We start from the raw sequence: 21,324 nt of genomic DNA, 5'->3' as shown, positions 1-21,324 counted from the left end.
GGGCCCCCACCAGAGATCCTGCAGAAATCACTTAGTTGGGCCAGTGAAGATGTCTTGAATGAAGGCTGGCTAACAGAGTGTAAGCACCTCACAAAAGTACTGAAATCAATTATTACAGGAATTGGAAAGAGTGGAATTTATTGTCCTTTGAGGTAAGAATTGGCTCCAGCTTCATCTCAGTCATCATTGGCTCTCAACACCATAAAGCCTGCTGTTCTCTTCAGTACCATTTATGGGAAGCGGAGAAATTAGCTAATTCCCCGTCGCTCCCTCCCCGCTTATTAGTGCTACAAAAGATTCAGTAATTATGAATAGAACTGCCAGGCAAAATGAAACTTCTCCCTTAAAAATGCATTTTAATTAACTCTGCTGGGTTCATCTGTTTCTTAGGAAGTGCTGATTATGCCTTGCTGACTCTGAGCTCTGCTCTTATGGGGATACGAGACCCCAAGCACTAACGTGGCTAAAGGGGTACAAAAGGGCCTTGTCTTTCCACTGGACCTACGCTGGAGGATGATTGTCTTCTCTTGGTGGTAGCAGGGTGTTGCTCCTCCAAGCTTGTTTAATCTTTTTAAGCTGAGCAGCGAAGCAACAGAAAGCTATGCCTGAGGAAAGACTGAAGAGGAGAGCTTGGGGCTTGGTGGGTGAGTGACGGTGATGTGATAACCTCTGCACCACATGAAGGCAGAGGTCGGGAAGGATCCCTGGAGTATTAGCCCTTTGATGTTATCTCAGCAGCACTCCTCTGAAGCCCAGTGCCAGAGCTGCAAGGTGGCAGAGAATGGACGGGGCAGAGAGGTGGCACAACTGTATGAGGAGATCTTCTCCCAAAGCCCTGCAGTACAGGGAGCGGCTGCCAGCAGCTCCACGCTGGGAGGGAAGCACCACCCACAGTGCCTGCCCTCCTTCGTCCACTCCCAGTGCTGTGCTGTGAAATGGTGTTGATGCCTCAACAACTTTTCTTTCCAGCAATCCTTCCCAATTACCAGCTATCACATTTTTAAAGTAAGCAAATTTGCAGAATGCTGAAACCAAATTAATATGAAAATGGAGATATAAAATTTGACATTTCCTCCACAATAATCAAGAGAAAAACCATGCCATGTTTCCCAGCTAAACATAGTAATAAGAAGCCCCAGACTCAGATCTGGTAGAAATGAAAAAGCAGTTTCACCGTCCATGGTAGTAGTGGGGGCTGTTTAGTGAGAAACATGCTCTGGTCTCCTCGGCACATCTCTCATCTCAAAAGAACGACAGGGAAACTCCTGTGTGTGCAGTATTGCCAATGGCAAAACCAATGCCCCTGTTGAAGCATCCAGTGCTGTGGGACATTTCAAAAGTTCTGACTTTGCAATACAAGGCTTTCTGCATGGAGAACGAATCATGGTTTATGAATGCAAAATTAAAGAAGGGCAACGTTAAAAATAAAATCTTATAGGCTTGCATGACAAAATTTTAGAGCAAATAGTAATGTCTCGCTACTCCCCCTACTATTTTCTGGCATGATGATGAAATATTGTATATAAATATGCAAAAATAATGACTCTTCCAGACCTTGTAGCATTCACTTTAATAGATGCTATTTAACTACACACAGAAATATAGGTATCTACCTCGCAAACGCTCGTTACAAAGATTGGGAAGGCTGCCAAGTAAATGGTCTTTTTTCCCCAATAGATTTCAAAAAAGAAACAATTTATATGTTGAAATTGCCTTTATTTTTTAATCCATAAATATTTGTTACTGACAAAAGTGGAAAAATCATTAAGACTCTAAATTTTACTAAACTGATAATATTTTTGTTTACAGTACATACAGAATGTGCTTTTACAGGTAAGTATAACAACAAGAATAATACAGAGAAAAACAGTCAAATACTGCTCATCTTGAAGCTTGTTTAATGGTTAACCAAGAGTCTGTGCAAATTTACAGATACAAATGTACTTCCTCTTCAGTACTACTGTATAATAAACATGGAATTCTTAAAATGGGCTAAAGCACAAAAATATCCACTTAACCCCTCTTAGGAAATATTGTCCCCCAAACGAAAAATATTACAGTAAGAAGTGTCTTTCTCAGAGCCAAGAAATTCTTGCTACAAAAAAATGTCTAACGGTTTTGCAGACAGAAGGTCAGGAGCCTTTACGAAGTACATGGGCAGAGGGTCAGAGTGGCGCAACGCTCGTCTCCCTGCAGCAGAGGCAGTGGGGATGGAGACCTCCCGGACGTCGTGCGGTCATGGCGGAGACACGGGATGCTGCTTTTCTCACTGCTGAGAGCGGAGACCTCTTTCAGATTTACACTAACGTGCTCAAAAGGGATGGTCCAACTCTCCCCTTGCCCCTGGGCTGCCAGCGGGTGCAGCGTAAGTTAGTTTTCACAGCTGGGTTTTGGTCTCGGCGAGGGCACCCCCCCTTGATAGCCATGAACCAGCTAAGAGAGGATGGGAACTATAACTTCTCCCATCCACTTACGGACATACAACACAGATGTGGCTGTACTCTAAGAAGCAGCCCTAGCTTATTGCTAACAACACTTTTTATGAAATCATTTAAGCTGGTTTCTCGCATTATTTCCCCTATTAACCTTTCACTCACCTGAAATATACTTACACATGAAATCCGTATGTGTTAAATATATTTCAGCAGAGTCCCTCCTTCCAGATTAAGCACTAAATCTGAGACAAAAACTAAGACAAGCTATTTCTCCATCACATGAACTGAAGATGGCAAATCGATCACACGTTAGAACACTTACTTCAAATACAACTAAAGTAATCCTGTTTTATGATGATTTTGTTTGTTGCAGTGGAAGAAGACGAAGACATCTTCCTGGCTACCAGGAACTACCCATCTCTTACAAAAACTTGATGCCAGTCTCCTGCAGATTCGTGGTGGGAATGCTTCTGATTAATAGACACAAGAACAGAAATATGTATGCGGGAAGCCCAGGTTCATGGGACCAGCTTTGCAGCCAGTCAGGCGAGCAGAACAGTAGACAGAAATTAAATCTAGGCCAGGAAAGGAGGGCTTATTCCCAGCTAACTGTCCCTGTTTCTTCCCACCCACCCCCATCCCCAAGTAACAGATCATCATTTATAAAAGGAACATTAAAACATTGAAAAATATTTCATTTTTCCTTAAAACACGATTCACTGGCTTTAGAAGACGTGTATGACAAAACTTCCATTCCATGTGGTGATGTGTGTTTCGTTAAAAATAGTTTTCCACATTTCAAAGTGTGATTCAATAGAGCTTGGAAGCTTAGATTGGTAAAGTGTCAGTCGGAACTTAATGATTGCATTTTTACAGTATATATGTATATATATGCCTTTGTGTTTTTATACATATACATATATTTATCTGTATTAATGAGAGAGATGTATAAAATCCAGTGCAGCTCACTATTATGTGTTACTGCTTGGGGAATGCAAGTAACTATCAGTTTGTAGAAAATAATACAAACTTTTCTACATCACCCTCCCCCAGTCCCTGTGCATGCACTCTGGGAACTGGACTCTCCACAGGTGTGTGTTTCCACCTGTGGGTTGAAGAAAAAGACAGATCAATTCTTCAGAGTATATTAGATTAATAAAGGCAGATTAAATTTTACTGCACAGAGGAATGTGACTACTTCCTGCTTTTCTCCTGAGTGCAGAATGTTACAGGTACTCAGACATGAGGAGAAGAAAGCAGAAAGGTCAAAGCGCAGGTAACAGCATCCCTTAGAGCTGCTACCTGCTAGGGACCCTGACCAGAAGGAGAGCAATGGGAAAGCCGGGGAACTGCATCCCCCCAGCCCAGCACTCTCATGTTGAAAAGACACTGGATTGCAAGACATCAGACACGATGTGGCAGGACAATGGTGACAAACAATATTTATAAAAAACTTTGCTGTTCTGCTGTGTCTGTTGGGAGAAGGACTCAAAGCACTTCATAGACATTATGGTATGTACCCTCGTAATGCCTCTGTGGAACAGGAAATGTTACCATTATCATCACATTGACCACGGGAACCGAAGTGCTGGGGACCAGGCTGTGGATCATGACACCCAGTCCTGGACCAAGTGTTCTTTCAGTGACAAACTCTCAGAACGAGGAGCAAGGAAAAAAATGACATAAGAACATTTGTGCTTGCTGAAATGCCACTGCTCTAGCTATCAACCCATTCCAGCACACAAAGCAAGCCACGGGAACACATGGTGCCCAGGATCAAATTGTGGTCATCCAGGGCATAGTGCCTTCCCAAAGAAATTTGTTGAAAAATTTTCTTTTGTGGTGGCAGAGTCCCTGGAGCGATTTGGCCTAGAAAGGCTTTTTGATGGTTCTCGTGGGACACATCTGCTTGAAACCGTTGAGTGGACGAGGAAATGGGTCTAAGATTTCTTTGGAGGATTTTTGCCCAGGTAGGACAAGTTAGCAGAGGGCCTGTGATATTTGTCAGTCAGAATAAGAGAAGGCTCTGAGGTCAAATGGCCTGGAGAACATCACAGCATCTGCACGGGCTACTTGAGTGAAAAATTTTCCATATTTGCTTCTGGTCCAGCAGCTTCTTAGTTCACGCATGGAATATTTAGATAAAGACTAGAGGTTGAGACATACAGTTATGGAAAAAGAAAGAGAGGAGTGTTCACCTACCGTGGCCTCACATGGTCACCTCTGCACCTTTAGCTCTGCCACCTCAAGACTCCTGGAGACTCTAGGGTGGACTCTCCTCTCCCACAGTGTTCACATCTCCCTGCTTGCAGAGGGGAAGATGCTGGCTTTGTTTGGGCTAAGAGAGAACGGAAGAGCCCCAGAACCTCAGCAGGGACTGCTTCCCCATCAGCCATGTGTGTTTCTCTTCTCTTCACAACAGTCACAAACTTTGGTCCGAGGGAAGGGCAGCAAGGGCAATATTTTCACAGGGATTGCCTTCTGTGAAGAAATATCCAGTGACTGAGCTGAGGATCTTGGAGGTAGTTAGGGGACAGAAGTGTCCATCAAGAGAAGGGGTCAGGAGATGAGGTGTAAGCCTCTCTCTCTCGTCCCTCCCATTCTGTGAACTGCCACCCTGATCTATAGACAATTCTGCTTGTTTTCCTGAATTATTTTGTCCAAGGCTGCGTGGTAATGACCATCAGAACCATCGAGAATAAAGAGTGTTTTCCTTCCCAGCTCAGTTTCTGTCAAACAAAGCCCCAGTACTTCTCACAGATGGAGTTCTTTCTGAACACAGTCTCCATTAGGCAGGGCAGAAGAAAGCTCTTGGACCAGCAGCCCTGGGACAGTCTGGGAAAGAGAAAGGCCACATGGCCATCCCTCTGAGTCCCACTTCTAAATGCCACCGGGGGAAGATGGTATGCTCCTCCTGCCTACCCTGCACCAGAAAAATCTGGTGGTGCGTCCTAAGCCTCCACACAAGAGTCAAGGTCACAAAGACCTACAATCATTGTATGTTACCATGAATGTTGAACTGGGAACGTCATTAATGCGAGGAGGTGGGAGGTATTTGAGGGGAAGGAGAAGGGCAGAGCTGATTTAAATAAAGTTTAGTAGAAGAGCCATGTAGGAAAAGACATGGTGTGGTAACGTAGGACATGAAGAGAGAAGTACTATATGAGACCATGTTTACAGCCTGAAGTCAGTTGTCATTTCACCCAGAGGAGGGAGCATGCCCACCATCCAATTGGCAGCATGGGTGTGTGCATGCGGTGGGGCTTTGAGAGTACACCGTTGATGGTGCGTGCTGGACAGTGTCCAGCATTAACAGTTAGTGCATTGGGTTTGGCTGGCCTTCAAAACCTCTGAGACCCTTTCCTGGCCACAGAATTATGTTCTAGTGTCAGTTAGTTCTACAGAATTTGATAGGAACACAAAAGAAAGAAAAAAACACAACAAAAAACAAAGCAAAGTCCAATATGGCTAGAAAGCCAAAGATAAAACTCTCACAAATTCTGGACCCACGAGTCTATGTTTTAAAGATTTTACAAATATACAGTATCTAATTATCATTATATCATATATACAACATGCCCATTTATTATAGTTATGCTGGCTATATAATTTATATGCATGAAATTTAACTCTCTTCATGGTTACTATTGTACTCAGTGGAAATGGAATTTGTAACATTTTCTTGGGGGGCCATTACATGGAGAGAAAATCATGGAAAATTACTGGCCTGCTTTTCGGTAGACAGACACCCTCAGTTTTGTAGTTCTGCTAAGGGCTAGAAAAAGATTCGGTACATATGGAGCTCTAGGTTGTAACTGAGAGGAGAAAATATGTTCAGAAACAGGGGAACTGGGCCAGTGGAAAATGCTATAAGGAAAAGAAACCCCTTGGGAGAAATCCAGGCTCAGTTAAAAGTGTGGTAGCCTTGCCTTGCAGGGATCTCAGTGGAGTCAGGACTTCCCCAGGCACAGGTAAGCAGTGCGAAGCTGAACAAATTCTGGTGCTTCAGGTTCAGCAGTGGCAAGAAGCTGATGGAAGAGAAACCCTATTCCTCCTTCCTATTTACATGTTAGAGACACCAAGATACTAGAATAAGTGGAGAAAAGAGTCTAACAAGCATTTCACCATATTTGTGCTTATTGAACACATCAAACCCACTACTTCCTACACTGAGATAGCAGGCGATTTGTAGGCACAAGTATATTTTTATCTTATGAGTATATTTAATATAAACTAAAACTTTTTTTCTCAGCCAGTCTATTCTTGTCCATAGATCTGCCATTCCCCTAGGAAAGTCTGCCCTTGAATTTGCTCCAAGGATGAGGAAGAACAGAAGTATGGTTGCTGGCTGATATTGAGAGGTCTGGAGGTGATTCCCAGCAGCCAGAATCTTACCTACTTACTACAGAAAGGCCAAACATGAGGGCTGGCATGAAGAACGAGAACAGGGTCCCTTCCCACCAGGACTGGGTGCTACATTTCTTCCTCCCTGTTTTGGGCTGCATGAGACTGCTTCTACTTGTGGCAATCGAAAAGTCCTAAATTCCTAAAAACAATGAGATAATGCAGGTGAGCCCTTGGAAGGAGCCATCTACTGCTATGGCTTTCTTTGACAGAAACTGATGCGTGTCAGGAAATTTCCTCTATTAACCCTCACTATCATTTGTTTGCTTGCTTGGTTTCTTCTTATGTCACCGATGAAGGGGTGGCTTTAAAAGCAACAACGTGGAAGGGACTGTCAGAGAAGTCTTTACAGACACTGAGTTATTAGAGGTTATCTTGGCCTATAAGGCCACTGCAGTATGGGGCGCTGTGGCCACCCCAGTCCTTAATGAGTATCTACAATGCACGAGGTCATATCAAACAGTCACCTCTGTTTTGCTCGCTGTGCGGTAATGGTGGTGTCCTGGAATATAATGCAGTTGTTCTACTGTATTGTGCCGTCGGGAGGCAAATGCTTGGCGTTTGGCGGAGGTTGGGGTCATACCTAGGGTATTGTACAAGTTATTTGAGGCACTAGGATGAGAGTGCATTTTTGTCATCCTGTAGCGATCCAAGACAGGTGTTGATACAAAGACGTCTGTGTGTGACAATGCCCGTGACATAGACTGCTCGGCGTACCCCGACCGCTCCGGGGAGAGCAGGGGGTCTTGGGAGTGGAGGCGCTCTGCAGACAGAAGCTGCTCATCTGAGAGGATCCGTTCATAGGACATGCTAAACTCCTCAGGCATGATCCTCTCAGGAGACAGCACTCTGTCCTGGGACATGGCCCTGATGGGACGGCGAGGCCTGTCCCTCTGATTGGTCTGTTGAGACATTTTGATGACGTTGACAGGGAGCGTGCCCCGGGCTGCCAGGTCAGGCAGGTGTCTCCTCCTCATGTAGTACTCATCAGCCTCTTTGTCAGCTGTGGGAAAGGAAAGGGAACAGTTAGAAATGTTAGGGTATCATCCCACAGCGTGATAAGGGGCCGTGTACAGCACACAGCCTTGAAGCAGCTTCCTGGTGAGACCTGAGGAACCATCTACCAGCAGCTGGACCTGGGCGTGGACATACACATCAGGGTGCTGCCTGTCAGAGAGACGCCAGCCCTGTGTGGCTTGTGTCACCATGGGCTTATGGCAGGCAGAGAGAGTTATAATTGCATATAAACAGGTATAAGTCCCTGTTCAATGCATCACAACTTCTCGCACCATGACACGACAGACTCCATATGCTGTCAAGTCCAGACCGTGGTATCCCATGATATACACGAACGGCGAGTTACAGAGAAGTTATCAAATGTCACCTTCACAATACACTTATAAAGAAAGCACAGGAAGGTGAGCTGAGGCAGAGAAGTTCCCCATTTGAGGAACCTCATACCTCATTTCTGTCCTCAGATGTGGATGTGCTCTGGAATCCATGAGAGCTCTCATCACATTTTTAATTACTATTTTTGAATATTTGTAAATGTGATCACAAAGGTTTGGTGGGCATTGGATACTCTCTCTGAGACACGCTCTGCCTAAGGTTTCATTTTTCGTTTTTTCGGACATGGTTGCTATCATAGAATTTACCCAATGGTATGTTTCTTAGTTTGCTTCTTCTGTGTCTTAAATGATCTTTTTATTTCACAGGAACTCAGCATGTGCACACACATAGCCACCCTCCTCTTTTTGTCTTTCAGACAAATACCTCGGACTCAGAAAGGATATTGGTTGCTGCAGATGTACCTTGATATATCACATTAATCCTAGAGCAGCTGGAATGATCTGATTCAACGAACTTGTAATTGGAAGAAATAACTTCACAATTATTTCAGATTTAAAAAAAACAAAAAACAGAAATAAAAAAAAAACCTGATAAAACCTTCGATCTTCACATGCCTTAAACTGGGGTACTGGGATTACCTACCTGGAAGGAGGATTAGCTAAGTCCCTGGGCTTCAAGTCTCTGGAGGCATTCAACAGACGTAGTAGTTAAACATTGTGTAGAAATTTCTATTTCCTCTGACATAGCTATAAATCTATAGGTTTTATGCACCACATTGGCTGAGAAATTAAGACAATTGGCCAGCTGTCTCATGAGGCTTTCAGAGGAACTGTCAATGCCTTATGATATATGATTGGTGCTGAAAACATCCCAGAAGTTTTTTCACAAGGCAAGAGTTACACATTGGTGCCTTAAAATCTTCAGCCAAACCCTGGAGTGCTGTAACCATCCTGTGCTGGATGATCTTGCTCACTAATTTCATCTCCTCTCGCACACATTCAGCTCTCTCTTCAATGCCCCTGGACACTGCTCCTCATTGTCCTGCAAACAGTCCACATAACCCAGAGGATCTGTGAGGAGGATGGCTGATCCCCTTGTACATCCAAAAGTACAAGCTGAGAGCATGTGTGCCGAAATGCACAGCCTGTTGGCACTGCTGCCATCCTCTTCTTTATAGCCCACACACAATCAAGGTGTGAGGATTGCCCAGAGCTCTCCTCTACTGGCATGCTTGCTGTTGATGGAATTTGCTCTCCAGAGTATATATTGTAGGAATGAGTCTTTTTTTTTTTTGCAATCATCAAAACCTTCTTGGAAGACTATCTCATTGCAGATATCAGAGAGCAGCTTCCCTGGCCTCAAACTCTTCTGTCTTTAAAATCACCTTCTAGGAAGCCTGAGAAGGACTGGGGAAACTCCATATAGCCAGAGCAATTTTAGAAATTTTATTCTACAATGTGGCCATAGATAGACTTGCACACACTTAGTGTGCACAGAGTTGATAACGATGCTTAAGGCTGGGCGCAGAATAGGAGCTAAGCCATTAGTACTCTGGAACTTGGCCTCTGCTCTGGATGAGAGAATTTCCATTGGATTTGCCCAGGTGACTCTAAATAGATGTAATTAAAGCAGAGAACATCCCAAATGGAGATGTGCTTGGATGAGCACACCTGGCTGTAGTAATTGCCAGCAGGAGCTAAACCAGCTTATGTGAGGTTTACCATGGTCTGAGTCTGCCAGTGAGGCAGCAGGATCAGCTGATTAAAAGTGGTTTGAAGTTTTTCCTTGATAATTTGGCCAAAAAAAAAGCAGCATGCTTTACACTTTAAAAGTTTTGCCAATTAGGAGCATTAAAAATATCCTTTCTTTCCCTTTTCCGTCCGTGTAAACAATGTAGAAGTCTGCATGGCCTTTTGCTGGCAGTGGCTAAGCCATTCAGGGAACTGATTTCGTTTCAAAGTTGTTTCAAAGCCCATACAGGCTGCCTCTTCCTGTGATGCTGAGAAACACATTTATATGTTGTTACAGCTATTCCGGGAACATTATCAGGTGTAGACAAACTTCACATCTCCATCTCAAAGGAATCAAAGCCGAACTGGCAGTTTCTCGTGAACTACATGATGGTTTAAGCAGGCACCAGACAGAAGTTTAACAGGCTATTGCCTCTGAAAGGGGGTGTCAGTTCATGAGCGTTGCTGAACCAGTCATGGAGAACTTACCGTGACGAGAGGCCGAGTGTGCTGTATCGCACACATGCCTTCACACCAAGGGAGATGCTCAGCAGAGCTGTGTAACCACAGCGTTTCTGCACCCAGGGAAAGCAATGAAACGAATACAGGTCCAAGCTTTTGAGGCTGGAGACACCAGGTGCTTCACCGAGTGGGTGGGGATGGGAACTGTGGACCTCTGGTTGCATAGCTTGCTAAAATCAAACTGTCTCTGGGACCTGAAACCATCCATCTGATTCATCTCATCCTCATTACACCAGCAAGTTCACTGGGATAGTGAGGCTTTGATACTGCTACCTCTTTTCTTTCCATTGACACTCATATGAAAACTGACATTTGTAATTTTAGCCAAAATAAAACTACAATCACATAGGTTCCTCCCTCATGGATAGGCTTAAAAATTAAAAAAAATGTGTCCTAAGTGGATTCCAAAAGGTCACAATTGCTGAGTAGACACAAAGAAATCACTGGTGTATTGATTGACAGAAATTTCTCTTTTCTTTAAGCCAATCTCATACTTCTGAGGCTTCACTAACCTTTTTCAAACATGTGGAAGTGGAATTACTGGAAATCACCTTTTCTACACAGCTTATGCTTTTTTTTTGGTCGTGTGCCCCCCCCTTTCTTTCCTCTTTTGGCATTTTCTAGAACATTGACCAGGGTTGGTATCACCAAATTTCAGGAGTGTTTGAATGCTTCATCTGATTTGTCTTTAGGATAAGCTGATTTGTCCTCAGACAGCTTATTTTTTCCCTTCCCATTTGGAGGGAGAGCTCCTCTGACACTGTAATTAGAGAAATGAGGTACATTTGTTGCCTTCTGGGAAGACAGTTTGGAAAAGCCAATGATATATTTTTATTCCCGTGGCTGTATGATAACATGGTTAAGATATGTGCATATGTGTATGTAGGTAAGGCCATCATAGTAATTTCTTTGCTTTTCTTAAAGGTAATTTGCTTTTCTTTCTCTGCAACTCCAGTGTATTTCCTCTTTGGGCTTGTATCACTTGTTTTAATTTGTTTTAATATTTTCAAGCTGCTTAGTCGTTTGTGACAATTCTTTAGCCAATACCAAGTGGTTTAATATGCCTGAAAATATTAGCTGCCAAGGCAAACCTGGCATAGGGCTTCCCATGGAGGTGGTATCCTGCCCCTCAGAGATCCTCCTACCTGGCTTCACAGGCAGCAACCCTAGATGGCTTTCCTGTTTTATATGCCATGAAGTACGAGCTGGGGAGGTAAACAGCCATGGAAGCAGAAAAGTCACCGCTTGCATGGGAACCAATTCTGGCTGGGTTCTATGCAGCCAGCAACCTATTTCCGACTGCACTGTAAAATGAATCAGGGAATGCAGAGTTCATACAGACTAAGGAGCTAGGATCTGCTCCTCATCCTCACCTATCTTCAATGAAGATACTGCAAGTATAAAAACACCTATATTATTTCTCTAAATTAGGCAGTGTTTATTAGATACATGCCTGCATCCAGAAAATGTTCATGGAAACAAACAATAAACCTAGTGTCTGAGTCTGCAGACAGCATTTGCCTGCACAAATATAACTTATTTCATAATCCCACCAAAGCTGAAGAGTTAGCCATCAGTAAAGGTGATGGTCTGGAGCATTACAGAGAATTCGGCAGAACAATATAATACATAAAATAGCAAGAAAGAACAGATAGTAAGTAATGTGAAGAGGACAGTGAGCAACATGCAAAAATATCAGAGACGCACCACAGATCAGTGTAGAGCACAGATCAGGACCAGATCCAGACATATACACCATGAAACATGGCAGATTGCAGCACTGCTCAGGGCAGCCAGATATGCTCCTACTGAAATAGATACTCTCAACCATTTCAGCAGCCTTCTGTTGGCCTGAATTTGTCATCTTGGTCCAGCTACCCCTACGGATGGCAAGATATGTGCCCTGGTTATGTCAAGGTGAGCTCAGCTGATCTGAGGCAGCCAGACAGCTTGGCTCATCTTGACTCTGGCAGACAGAAAAAGGATTCTCGGATGACTTTATCAGGAGCAGATACGAGGCAGAGTAGAGGGAGACAGCACAGCAAGGAGGTCAGTAAGCAAAAAACCACACGTGCTCTCAGAGTAATGTAATGACTCTTTCTCTGTACTCTTCCTTGATGGGAAGTGACAGCCAAATAATCATTACCAGAGATGCCAACTTGGGCAGTGCAGCGACAGAGAGAAGATTATTGCCTTAACGTTTTGCCCACTGTAGCTTACAAGCCAATGAGATACAAAGGAATGAGCTGACACCTACTTAGTCTCTTCAGAGAAGAATATTTACTTGGGTTTGTCTTGACAGCAGACTCATAGGATGGTGGAAGATGTGAGAGGTTCTGGAAGGACCGGGAGAAGGACAGATCATAAGGTTCGGTGGCAGAAGTAAGGATGTTGTTCATTCGCGGCTTGTCTGAAAAAAAAAAAAATAGAGAAAGGCATGTCCACATTGTGCATCAAAACAATTTGAGAGAGGCAAGCCATTCCCACAAACTCAGGCAGGGAGAAGAGCTATATCTGAGCTAATGTTAGTGACAGGCTGTTGGACATAATTCAAACTGGCACCAGCAGATTGGTGACAAATGATGGTGTTTTCCTGTCGCATTGTTTCTTTGTCCAGTGTCTGTGGAGAGAAGCAAACTGCTGCCTCAAAACCACATGGACCAACCAACCCTCCTCACAGAGGGACAGAGGGTCTGGGGGGACTGTGAGTCACCTCACTTACCATGGAGGGCTGTGTTGCGGTGCTGTTGACTGACGCCACTGCAGACTGCATGAGTTCAGGCGGCATCACCTACATTTACCTCAGCAAGCTGTGCTTTCCCTATCCTCAGAGCCATGGGAAAGAGTCTATGGGGTTATTTTAACGTGGTAGTCAAAATGCTAACTCATCATGCCAGATTTCTGACTAATGCTCCAAACTTGGAGGCTACTGCGCAAAGCTGTTCCATGGCCTCAGGGGTTCTGGTGGCCAGGCTTCCCCTGCAAGCAAGAAAGCGTGAAGTGGAGCTGTGGGGTGCATATCTGGGTGCAGACAGAAGGAAAGGCAATGTTTGGAGAGGTTCCTAAAGCAGGAAAAGAGGTACCATCCCTGAGGGGTGGAGGATGCCCCTCTACTTATTTTCATTTTGTTGGTCACTGAGGGAGTCCCCAGACAGTGCCAAAATGCCCATTGTCAGATGCTAATGCTGAGGGCACTGTCAAGATAGATTAGCACTGAGCCTAGATGTTAAAAGTCAAGTCCAGACTATCTACAGAGTTTGTCTGGTATTGAAATCATGGTGCTTTGCTGCAAGCTGGATGGAAAATGGTCCTTCATCAGCTCAGCCAAGGGAGAGGGACCTGTTGAACTGTATTTATAACTCTCAGGTGTTCAGATATTAAAAAAGGCAGAGATAAGAGTATTAAAAACAGCAGGAGCTCCAATTATTAGAAGCAAAGCTTGAAGAGAGTACAGTGGGATCTGTCAGAGCTTGCAGCAGTGATGGGATTGCATTAGGTGGGTCAAAAGGCCAAGGAGGTAGCCAATTCATTCATGGTCTGAAAATGAAATCAGAGGGCTAAGCTCTCTGATACAGCTGAGGAGCTGCAGAATGCCCAAGTTTTGGGTTCACACATTGCTGTTGTGCACCCTCTAAAACGTGCTCATGAAGAGCAATGCAACATGGCTCAATATGCACTCGTGTGCCTCAAGACACTATTACCTCCTCTGAACCAAGGACTGGTTTAGGTTAAAGCACAGCTGCCAAAGAATAATTGAGTGGCAGAGGAATTTCACCTCAACAAATGTGTTGGTTTTGTGTCCAAATATTTCCTAACTTCCCTCATCTACCACAAAATTTATAACAAAATCCACCAGAGTGTAGATATTTCAGAAGACATTTTCCTTGAATCACAAATTAAACTATTGCCTGCAAAAAAAATTTGCAGGAGTCAGGCCAACTCCTCCTCTGCTGCCTTTGTCCTGCTTGGAGTCCTGTTTGTGTTAGAAAGCAGAATATCTTCCTCCTCTCTGACTGCTCACATTTTGCTACATCCTTGGTGCTCTTTGTTGCCTAGAAATGGACCCAGAAGATCCCATGCATGTCTGTGCGTGGGGATGCAGAGCTGCCTCGACAGCTTTTCTCCCACTGTTACTTCCCCTAGATATTTTTAACCTTCTGTCACCTATCCTTCACATTGCACACATGCTTCTCTGTCAAACACAGGCTGAGACAGTCTTGTCTACTAGAACAAACCTGCTCGTGATTTCCCGAAGCCAGTCTGCTCAGAGCACTCCTCTGCACCTCTCTGCAGAGTTACATGCCCAGTGCTCAATTCAGACACCTGAGCCATTTGGTGTATGACAGGGTATTTAAGATGCCCACAAAGGGCTGAAAGGACTGATGTGGGACCTATCAGAGATCTGATGCCACCCATCTGTAGGCACTTGAAATAAACTACCATGTCGACAAAACCAACACTTGCTCCTTCCTGCCACTGTCGTCACTGATTTCATGCACTCTGCTCTCCATGAGCTTCCTCACAACGAAGATTACTGCAGAACAAATCACAAAGGTGCAGTCCTTCCCAGCCACGTCCAGGGTATGACCATGAGTGGAGGAACATCTTCCCCTCTCCTTGGGTGCCAGTCTGGCACCAGCATGGGATACCCCATCTTGTGCAATCCCCCACCGCTGCCAGCACAGCAAGGTGAGGGGGAAGGAAACTGCTCTACAGGGGCTTAGCACATTTCAGCAAGCACCTGCATGCTTTCCTCCGGGCTCTACCACTGACAGCCAATGTCAGCCACCCCGCAGAAAAGGAACAGCCCAGGTCTCTGCCAGAGCATCATTTTATTGCCAGTTCTGAGAAATTATGAGGCACTTTTTTTTAGAATTTACCACTTGTGAAAATTTCGTCTTAACAATGCAATAGCCATCTTGGTTTATAAACTCTTCTTTCGTATTGCTTATATATGTCTCTGCACTCTTGAGGAGGTTTATTGTCTGTCAAAAAGAACAAAGCCCCAAGTGAGCATAGAGGTAATGTGTCATCTCTCTGAGACCATTATTTTCCCACTGATGACTTCAATCCATGTCTAATAGACTGACTGCAGGGTTAGGACGTGCATCATATTCATCAGGGTGCTGGAAACAATTGATTAGTTATTATCCAGTAAACAGAGACTATATCAGCATTGAAACTATGTCCCCACTCCTATTCATGCTTGTGTGGCATGGACCCTGGGGTAACATCTGTTTACAAATTTCTCAGCGAGAACCTGTATCTAATATCGATTTTGCATGGAGATTTGGACATGCTGAAATAAGCCCAGTTATATATACGGAACTTGTGTTCAGTGCCAAAGCAGGAGCATTAATTGACTGCTTGCATGAGGTGTGTGAAATTAAGTGCCACACATTTATCTGATGAGCTTGTGCAGAATCAGTACATCTTACTGCTTTTTCCATGCAGTCAGTCAGGAACGGACAGTAACGATTTTGGCAAATGAGAAGTCACCTTGAAATCCGCTACCCATCATTCAGCAAAATAACAGATAAACTGAAATGACCAAAGATAATTTCAGATGTCTTTTGCATAATGTAGTTTGAGGGCAAGATCAGAGAACAGAGACTCCAGTAAGGAGAAATATCTTGTGCAATTTGTATTCTGGGAAAAGTTCAGCAGAAGTTTCTTAGTGGTTCTTTACTGCTGCAATATATTTGAGTCATGCTTTTCTCTGGTCTCTCTTCTTTTTTTTTTTTTTTTTGGTGTTTGTTGGCTCTTATGGGAGATGCAGGACATAATTAATTAACAGGATGTAAATAAAAATCTCTCTGCATTCCCTGCAAGGCAGCTGAGGTTGTATGCTGCTCTGCTCCCCAGCAACCCCGTTCATTCCAGTCCAGCTGCACATTCTGGGCAATGGGAGATGACCACTAGAAAAATGGAAAATGTCACATGGTTTCTAGGATTACCTTTGCAAGTCAGTCCACATTTTCCTCACCATCATCCCACAGCCACATGCCATTTTCTGCCTCTCTGACACATCATGCATTTTGGGCACAATTTGCAAAGTTATTTGCAGAAGAACATGGAGGAAATGATGCTCACCCAGTGCATAGCAAATACAACAGAAATGGGAACATCATCCAGTAGTGTAATTTCTCTTGATTTCTAAATTCTCTTTGCTATAGCCTCAAAGTAACCACACCTTTTTACATCCAATGCAACATCTTAAAATTCTGCCACTGTCTCTCTCGTGAATTCAGCAGGAGAGGGCTCAAGCATGCAGCTTTTCCTCATCTACTGAGGAAATTTTCACAGTGCTCTGACCAGAGTGCCGTGTTGCTCCAGCCACTGGCAGGGCCGGTAGCATGGCACAGCATTGCCAAAAAATCACTAGGCTGCAAAATGTTGGCACGATAAGCTTAGGAAGGGAACAGGCATCTCTGTGGAGAAAGATTCTTCCTTTTTATCTCTAATGTCCTTTCTTGGACACCTACCAAGCAAGAGCTCTGCATTTCTTCTGCTTCATGAGACGGACTTGATGAACCAGTCCAAACTGGTTATATTTCCATGAGAACCAGTGGACTCATGGATCAGGCTCAGAAAGGCTCCCCTGCTCCATTCAGACCAGGCTTTTGCATAAAAACTTGCGAAGGTCCTGCCCTGGCAGAGAGCTCTGCACCTGAGAACCAGGAGCACTGCCTGCACTGATGGATTGCCAGAAGAACATTTTTTCTCCTACATCTTTTGTCCTGAAAAGGATATATGGCTTGTCACCGACATGGATGTTAGGGGACTGCAGTTCCCTCTCTGCATTGAGGATTGCAATTACAGCTGGCCTCTGAGTGGACATAAGATTCAATCCTCTTTGTTCATGCACTTTGCAATCTACGAAGGAAAGAAAGTCACTCTAAGCTGAGGAAGACCCAAATTTCACTGTCAGTTCTTTGCAAACTTTCTGCAAGCACAGGGCTCAGAAGCAGTTTCAGTATTTCTAAAGGTGGATGCTTGTGTTGTGGAGATTAAACATGAAGTCTTGAAGTGTCTTGCTCTGCCCCTGTTCTTGGAAGACAGTTTCTGTTTCAACGTGTGTTTACATGAGGCGCGGAACTTTTGATGTACGAGGACAAGAGCAGATGATACCCAAGACAAACAAAGTAAATTTATGCAAAGTTTTAAACAAAACTCAAGTGGCAAAAGGGATGTGCTGCATATTTGCATATGAGTCTGCACATATGTTGTGTGAATTTTGCAAGACATTTCAACAGATGCCTTCTAAAACATTCACTCAGAGAAAGCAAACAATGTCACCTAGGAGAAACTGATACAACCAAGCCTTCTGCTGCTCAGCTTCAGCTCAGCATAGCTTCAGTCCTCTGTCAAAGCACACACTGCTCCCCCAGCACCTCCTTCTGCTCAGATATTTGAAGGCTCAGACACAGAGTGTTCTCTGATTCTGATGCAAGTTCTTACAAAGGACCACATTCCTCAGGAAATTCTGGTAGTGGTTGATGACATTTGGTAGCCTTCTGTGCCAAGGCTTAGCACTTCCTGAGCCATCCTGGAAGTGATATACTGTTATAGTAGGCAAAGAATTGATGTACACAGATTCGAATTAAAATTTATAACATATATCTTCAGTGTTTGCAGGGGGACCTATCCATGTTTACACTTCTTTTTTTTACGTTAACAAACACTGTTATTAATAGTCTTTTGCATCTCTTGTGAAGAAAGAATTTCATACATTTCCAGGTCAGATCCTCCATGGTGTAAATCAGCAGCTCTCCAGTGAATAGCTGCCCTCATTTATATGAGCTGGAGATGTGGGATTTTAAATTCAGTCAGTGATAAAAATACCTCTGCATATCGGGATTGTGCCAGGATTAGGCCTTTTAGGGTTCGTGGCTGAGAAATGAGCAGAAATCTTAAGGGGTAAGAAGCAAAGAGGATGAGGTACACCAGCACATTGCAAGATAAAGCCATTAAATGCTACAACGTATACACAGAGCGTAATAATATACCTGAGTTGTGTCACGCAGGGGCTATTATTGTAAAGATGGTTCTGAATACACAAAGTGCTTAACTGAACATAGAATAGTTACACATTACAATGCAGGGTGAGAAGAATAATTTTGCCAATTAAAATCAAAGGAAATACTACAGAAAGTAGAATTGCACTTAGCAATCACAGCAAAAGATATATTCATTTCTCCTTGAGTTTGCTGCCTTTTCACGGGGATGCAGAAAACAACACGTGGCACCATAGCAGCCAGCATATAGGACTGTGCAGAACTGGGATTAGGACTCATTCGTGCTGAATTTGAGACTGTGCAATTGAAAACTGTCAGCCTGTTAACTCCTTTCACATCTGCGAGTGGCTCATTCTCAAAGCTTGCCATTGCATGGAGAGGAAGCTGTTTCAAAAAGGAAAATGCATCAGCATGTTTGGTCCTGGCAGCAGATAAACAAAGTAAATAAGCTAAAACTAGCTCTAGCTTCTGAGAGAAATAAAACAGCCATCTTGGATGAACTCTGTGTGACTGTCTCCCTTCAGCCCTTTGGAACTAGGGTCCAAGCCCCCAGAGAGGCTGAAGGCGGTGAAGGGACAACCACAACATTCTGGTGGAGTCATACTGAGCTCCACACTGATAGCAGTTCTAGCAAGGGAAATGGCAAAATAGCCCTTTTTTCCAGCAGTTTTACATACTCTGATTTTTATGATGCTGTGATTTTTGCCTGCTGATCTTTTGGTCTTTTTCACCTGTCTCAGAGTCACTAGGAATAAAGAAGCTGCTTCCCCTTGCTTATGGTTCGAGATTTTGTGCTTCTGTAAGAGGAATCTGATACCAGTGTGTCCTGGTTTCAGCTGGGACAGAGTTAATTTTCTTCTTGGTAGCCGGTATGGGGCTGTGTTTTGGGTTTAGGATGAGAACAATGTCGATGATACACTGATGCTTTGGTTCTTGCTAAGTAGTGCTAAGCTGTCTCTAAATAGGTGCTAAGTGGCGCTCACACTGGTCAGGGACTTTTCAGCTTCCCCTGCTCTGCCGGGTGTACAAGAAGCTGGGAGGGGGCACAGCCAGGGGGAGGGCTGGCCCAGACTGGCCAAAGGGCTATTCCATACCATATGACGTCATGCTCAGTATATAAGCTGGGGGAAGAAGAAGGAAGGGGGGGGACATTGGGCATGATGGCGTTTGTCTTCCCAAGTAACCATTGCGCGTGATGGAGCCCTGCTTTCCTGGAGATGGCTGAACACCTGCCTGCCGCTGGGAAGTAGTGAATGAATTCCTTGTTCTGTTTTGTTTGCGTGCACGGTTTTTGCTTTGCCTATTTAACTGTTCTAATTTATTTTACTTCAATTATTAAACTGTTCTTATCTCAACCCACGAGTTTTCTCCCTTTTACCCTTCTGATTCTCTCCCCCATCCCACTGGGGGGGAGTGAGCGAGCGGCTGTGTGGTGCTGAGTTGCTGGCTGGGGTTAAACCACGACACAGTGTCAGAGCTTTTCAGCTCATGTTGGCCCTTTGCTTAATAACTGTATTGTTAGAAAGAGAAGCTGCTCAGGTTCCTCCCACAGATAAGGGCGGAGACACAGTTACACAGCTGTTTTACTCCACGAGCCTCAGTGGTTTATTTATGACAGTCACCTGCTGGGTAGAACACGGGCCATGTCATCGGTGGCATAACAGTATTCACTTGCAACTTAAGGCATCCATACTTGGCAGATGGTCTGCACCTTGAGTTGGGAGGCTACTTTAGCCCTGCCATACTAAGACAATAAAAAGAGTGATATCTTTGTCCAACACACAATGATGTATTTAGTCTAAAAAGCAAAGACCAGTTGCTTCACTGCTGAGTGCTTTAAAGTTGCAATTGAAATCCTTTAACTGTTCTCAGCCCCAGGGTTATTCTCTGCCCTCTACATCACTGACTAAAGGAAGGTCAGCACACATCATCAGAGGCTAGGCACATCGCTTAAGTGCAGCCATGGCCCCAACAAAACAATACTGGCTCTGCGCTGTAGGACATTGTTAGCAAACGCTCAGGTTAAGACAGGTAAATGGCAATACCGATTCACTAAACTAACTCCAGTCTGCTTTGTAATTGTCTAACCGGAGCTGTAACTGCAATTGTCTAACTGGAGGAGTAACAGCAATATGTGTACTTTGCTTTGCAAAGGTGGTGTGCAAACCAGCTGAAACATCAACTGGTATCCCCATCACAAATGGTGACTTATATGCATCAAAAAGCTGGAACGATATTGTCCAGTCCTGTCAGATTTCCTGGTTCATCTCTGTTCCTGCTTTCATTAAAGCCCTGCTTCTTCGCAGAAAGAGCAGTGGACGTAAAGTGTCTATTTTTTCTGTAGGTTATATTCCAGAGATCTGATTATCGCCTAATTTCCTCACATGTATTTCTACTGGGGATAAATATAATTTAAACAGTTCTTAATTGTTATGATTTTGTAAACAGTGTCTTAAATACAATAGACACAAAACTCTCTACAAATTGCTGGAGGAGAAGTGACAGTACAGGGAATCATTTTCATATCTTCTGGTATTGTCCCAAATTGAAGCTTCGGGTCTGGTGTTAGAAAATTGATGCAAGAATTTTTTCACCACTATATACCCCAAAGCCCTATTACTGTGTGGGAAGGATGATGCCCTGGATTTTTGAAAATAAGAAAAATGAAAAGAAAGATAAGAAAGAAGAGAAAGAAGAGAAAAGAAAAAGTAAGAGAAAGGAAGGAAGTAATATAAAAAAGAAACACACAAACATGCATATGTATATAGGAATTTCTTTAACATCCACATAGATAGAGCAGTAAAATGAGATTTGCTTCCATCACAGCAAACCCAGACATAATCTATGGATAAATATTTGGCCAAA

The 21,324-nt window shown here is 43.8% G+C and overlaps 1 protein-coding gene across 1 annotated transcript in view; it reads right to left on the bottom strand.

Annotated features, from left to right (window-relative positions):
• Positions 1-7,294: 7,294 nt before the first annotated feature.
• Positions 7,295-21,324, bottom strand: part of SHISA6 (shisa family member 6) — a gene marked incomplete at both ends in the record, with an annotated part of 246,112 nt that continues 232,082 nt past the window's right edge. The window contains 2 exons of the mRNA XM_082326440.1: positions 7,295-7,842; positions 12,699-12,851. Of these exons, the coding sequence (XP_082182566.1) occupies positions 7,295-7,842; positions 12,699-12,851 (701 nt within the window). The remainder of the gene's footprint in view (positions 7,843-12,698; positions 12,852-21,324) is intronic.

This window comes from Platalea leucorodia (assembly GCF_965183815.1).
Source record: "Platalea leucorodia genome assembly, chromosome: 14".
Lineage (NCBI taxonomy): Eukaryota > Metazoa > Chordata > Aves > Pelecaniformes > Threskiornithidae > Platalea > Platalea leucorodia.
The sequence above is the reverse complement of the archived record's forward strand: the minus strand, read 5'-3'. Positions and strand labels throughout refer to the sequence as shown.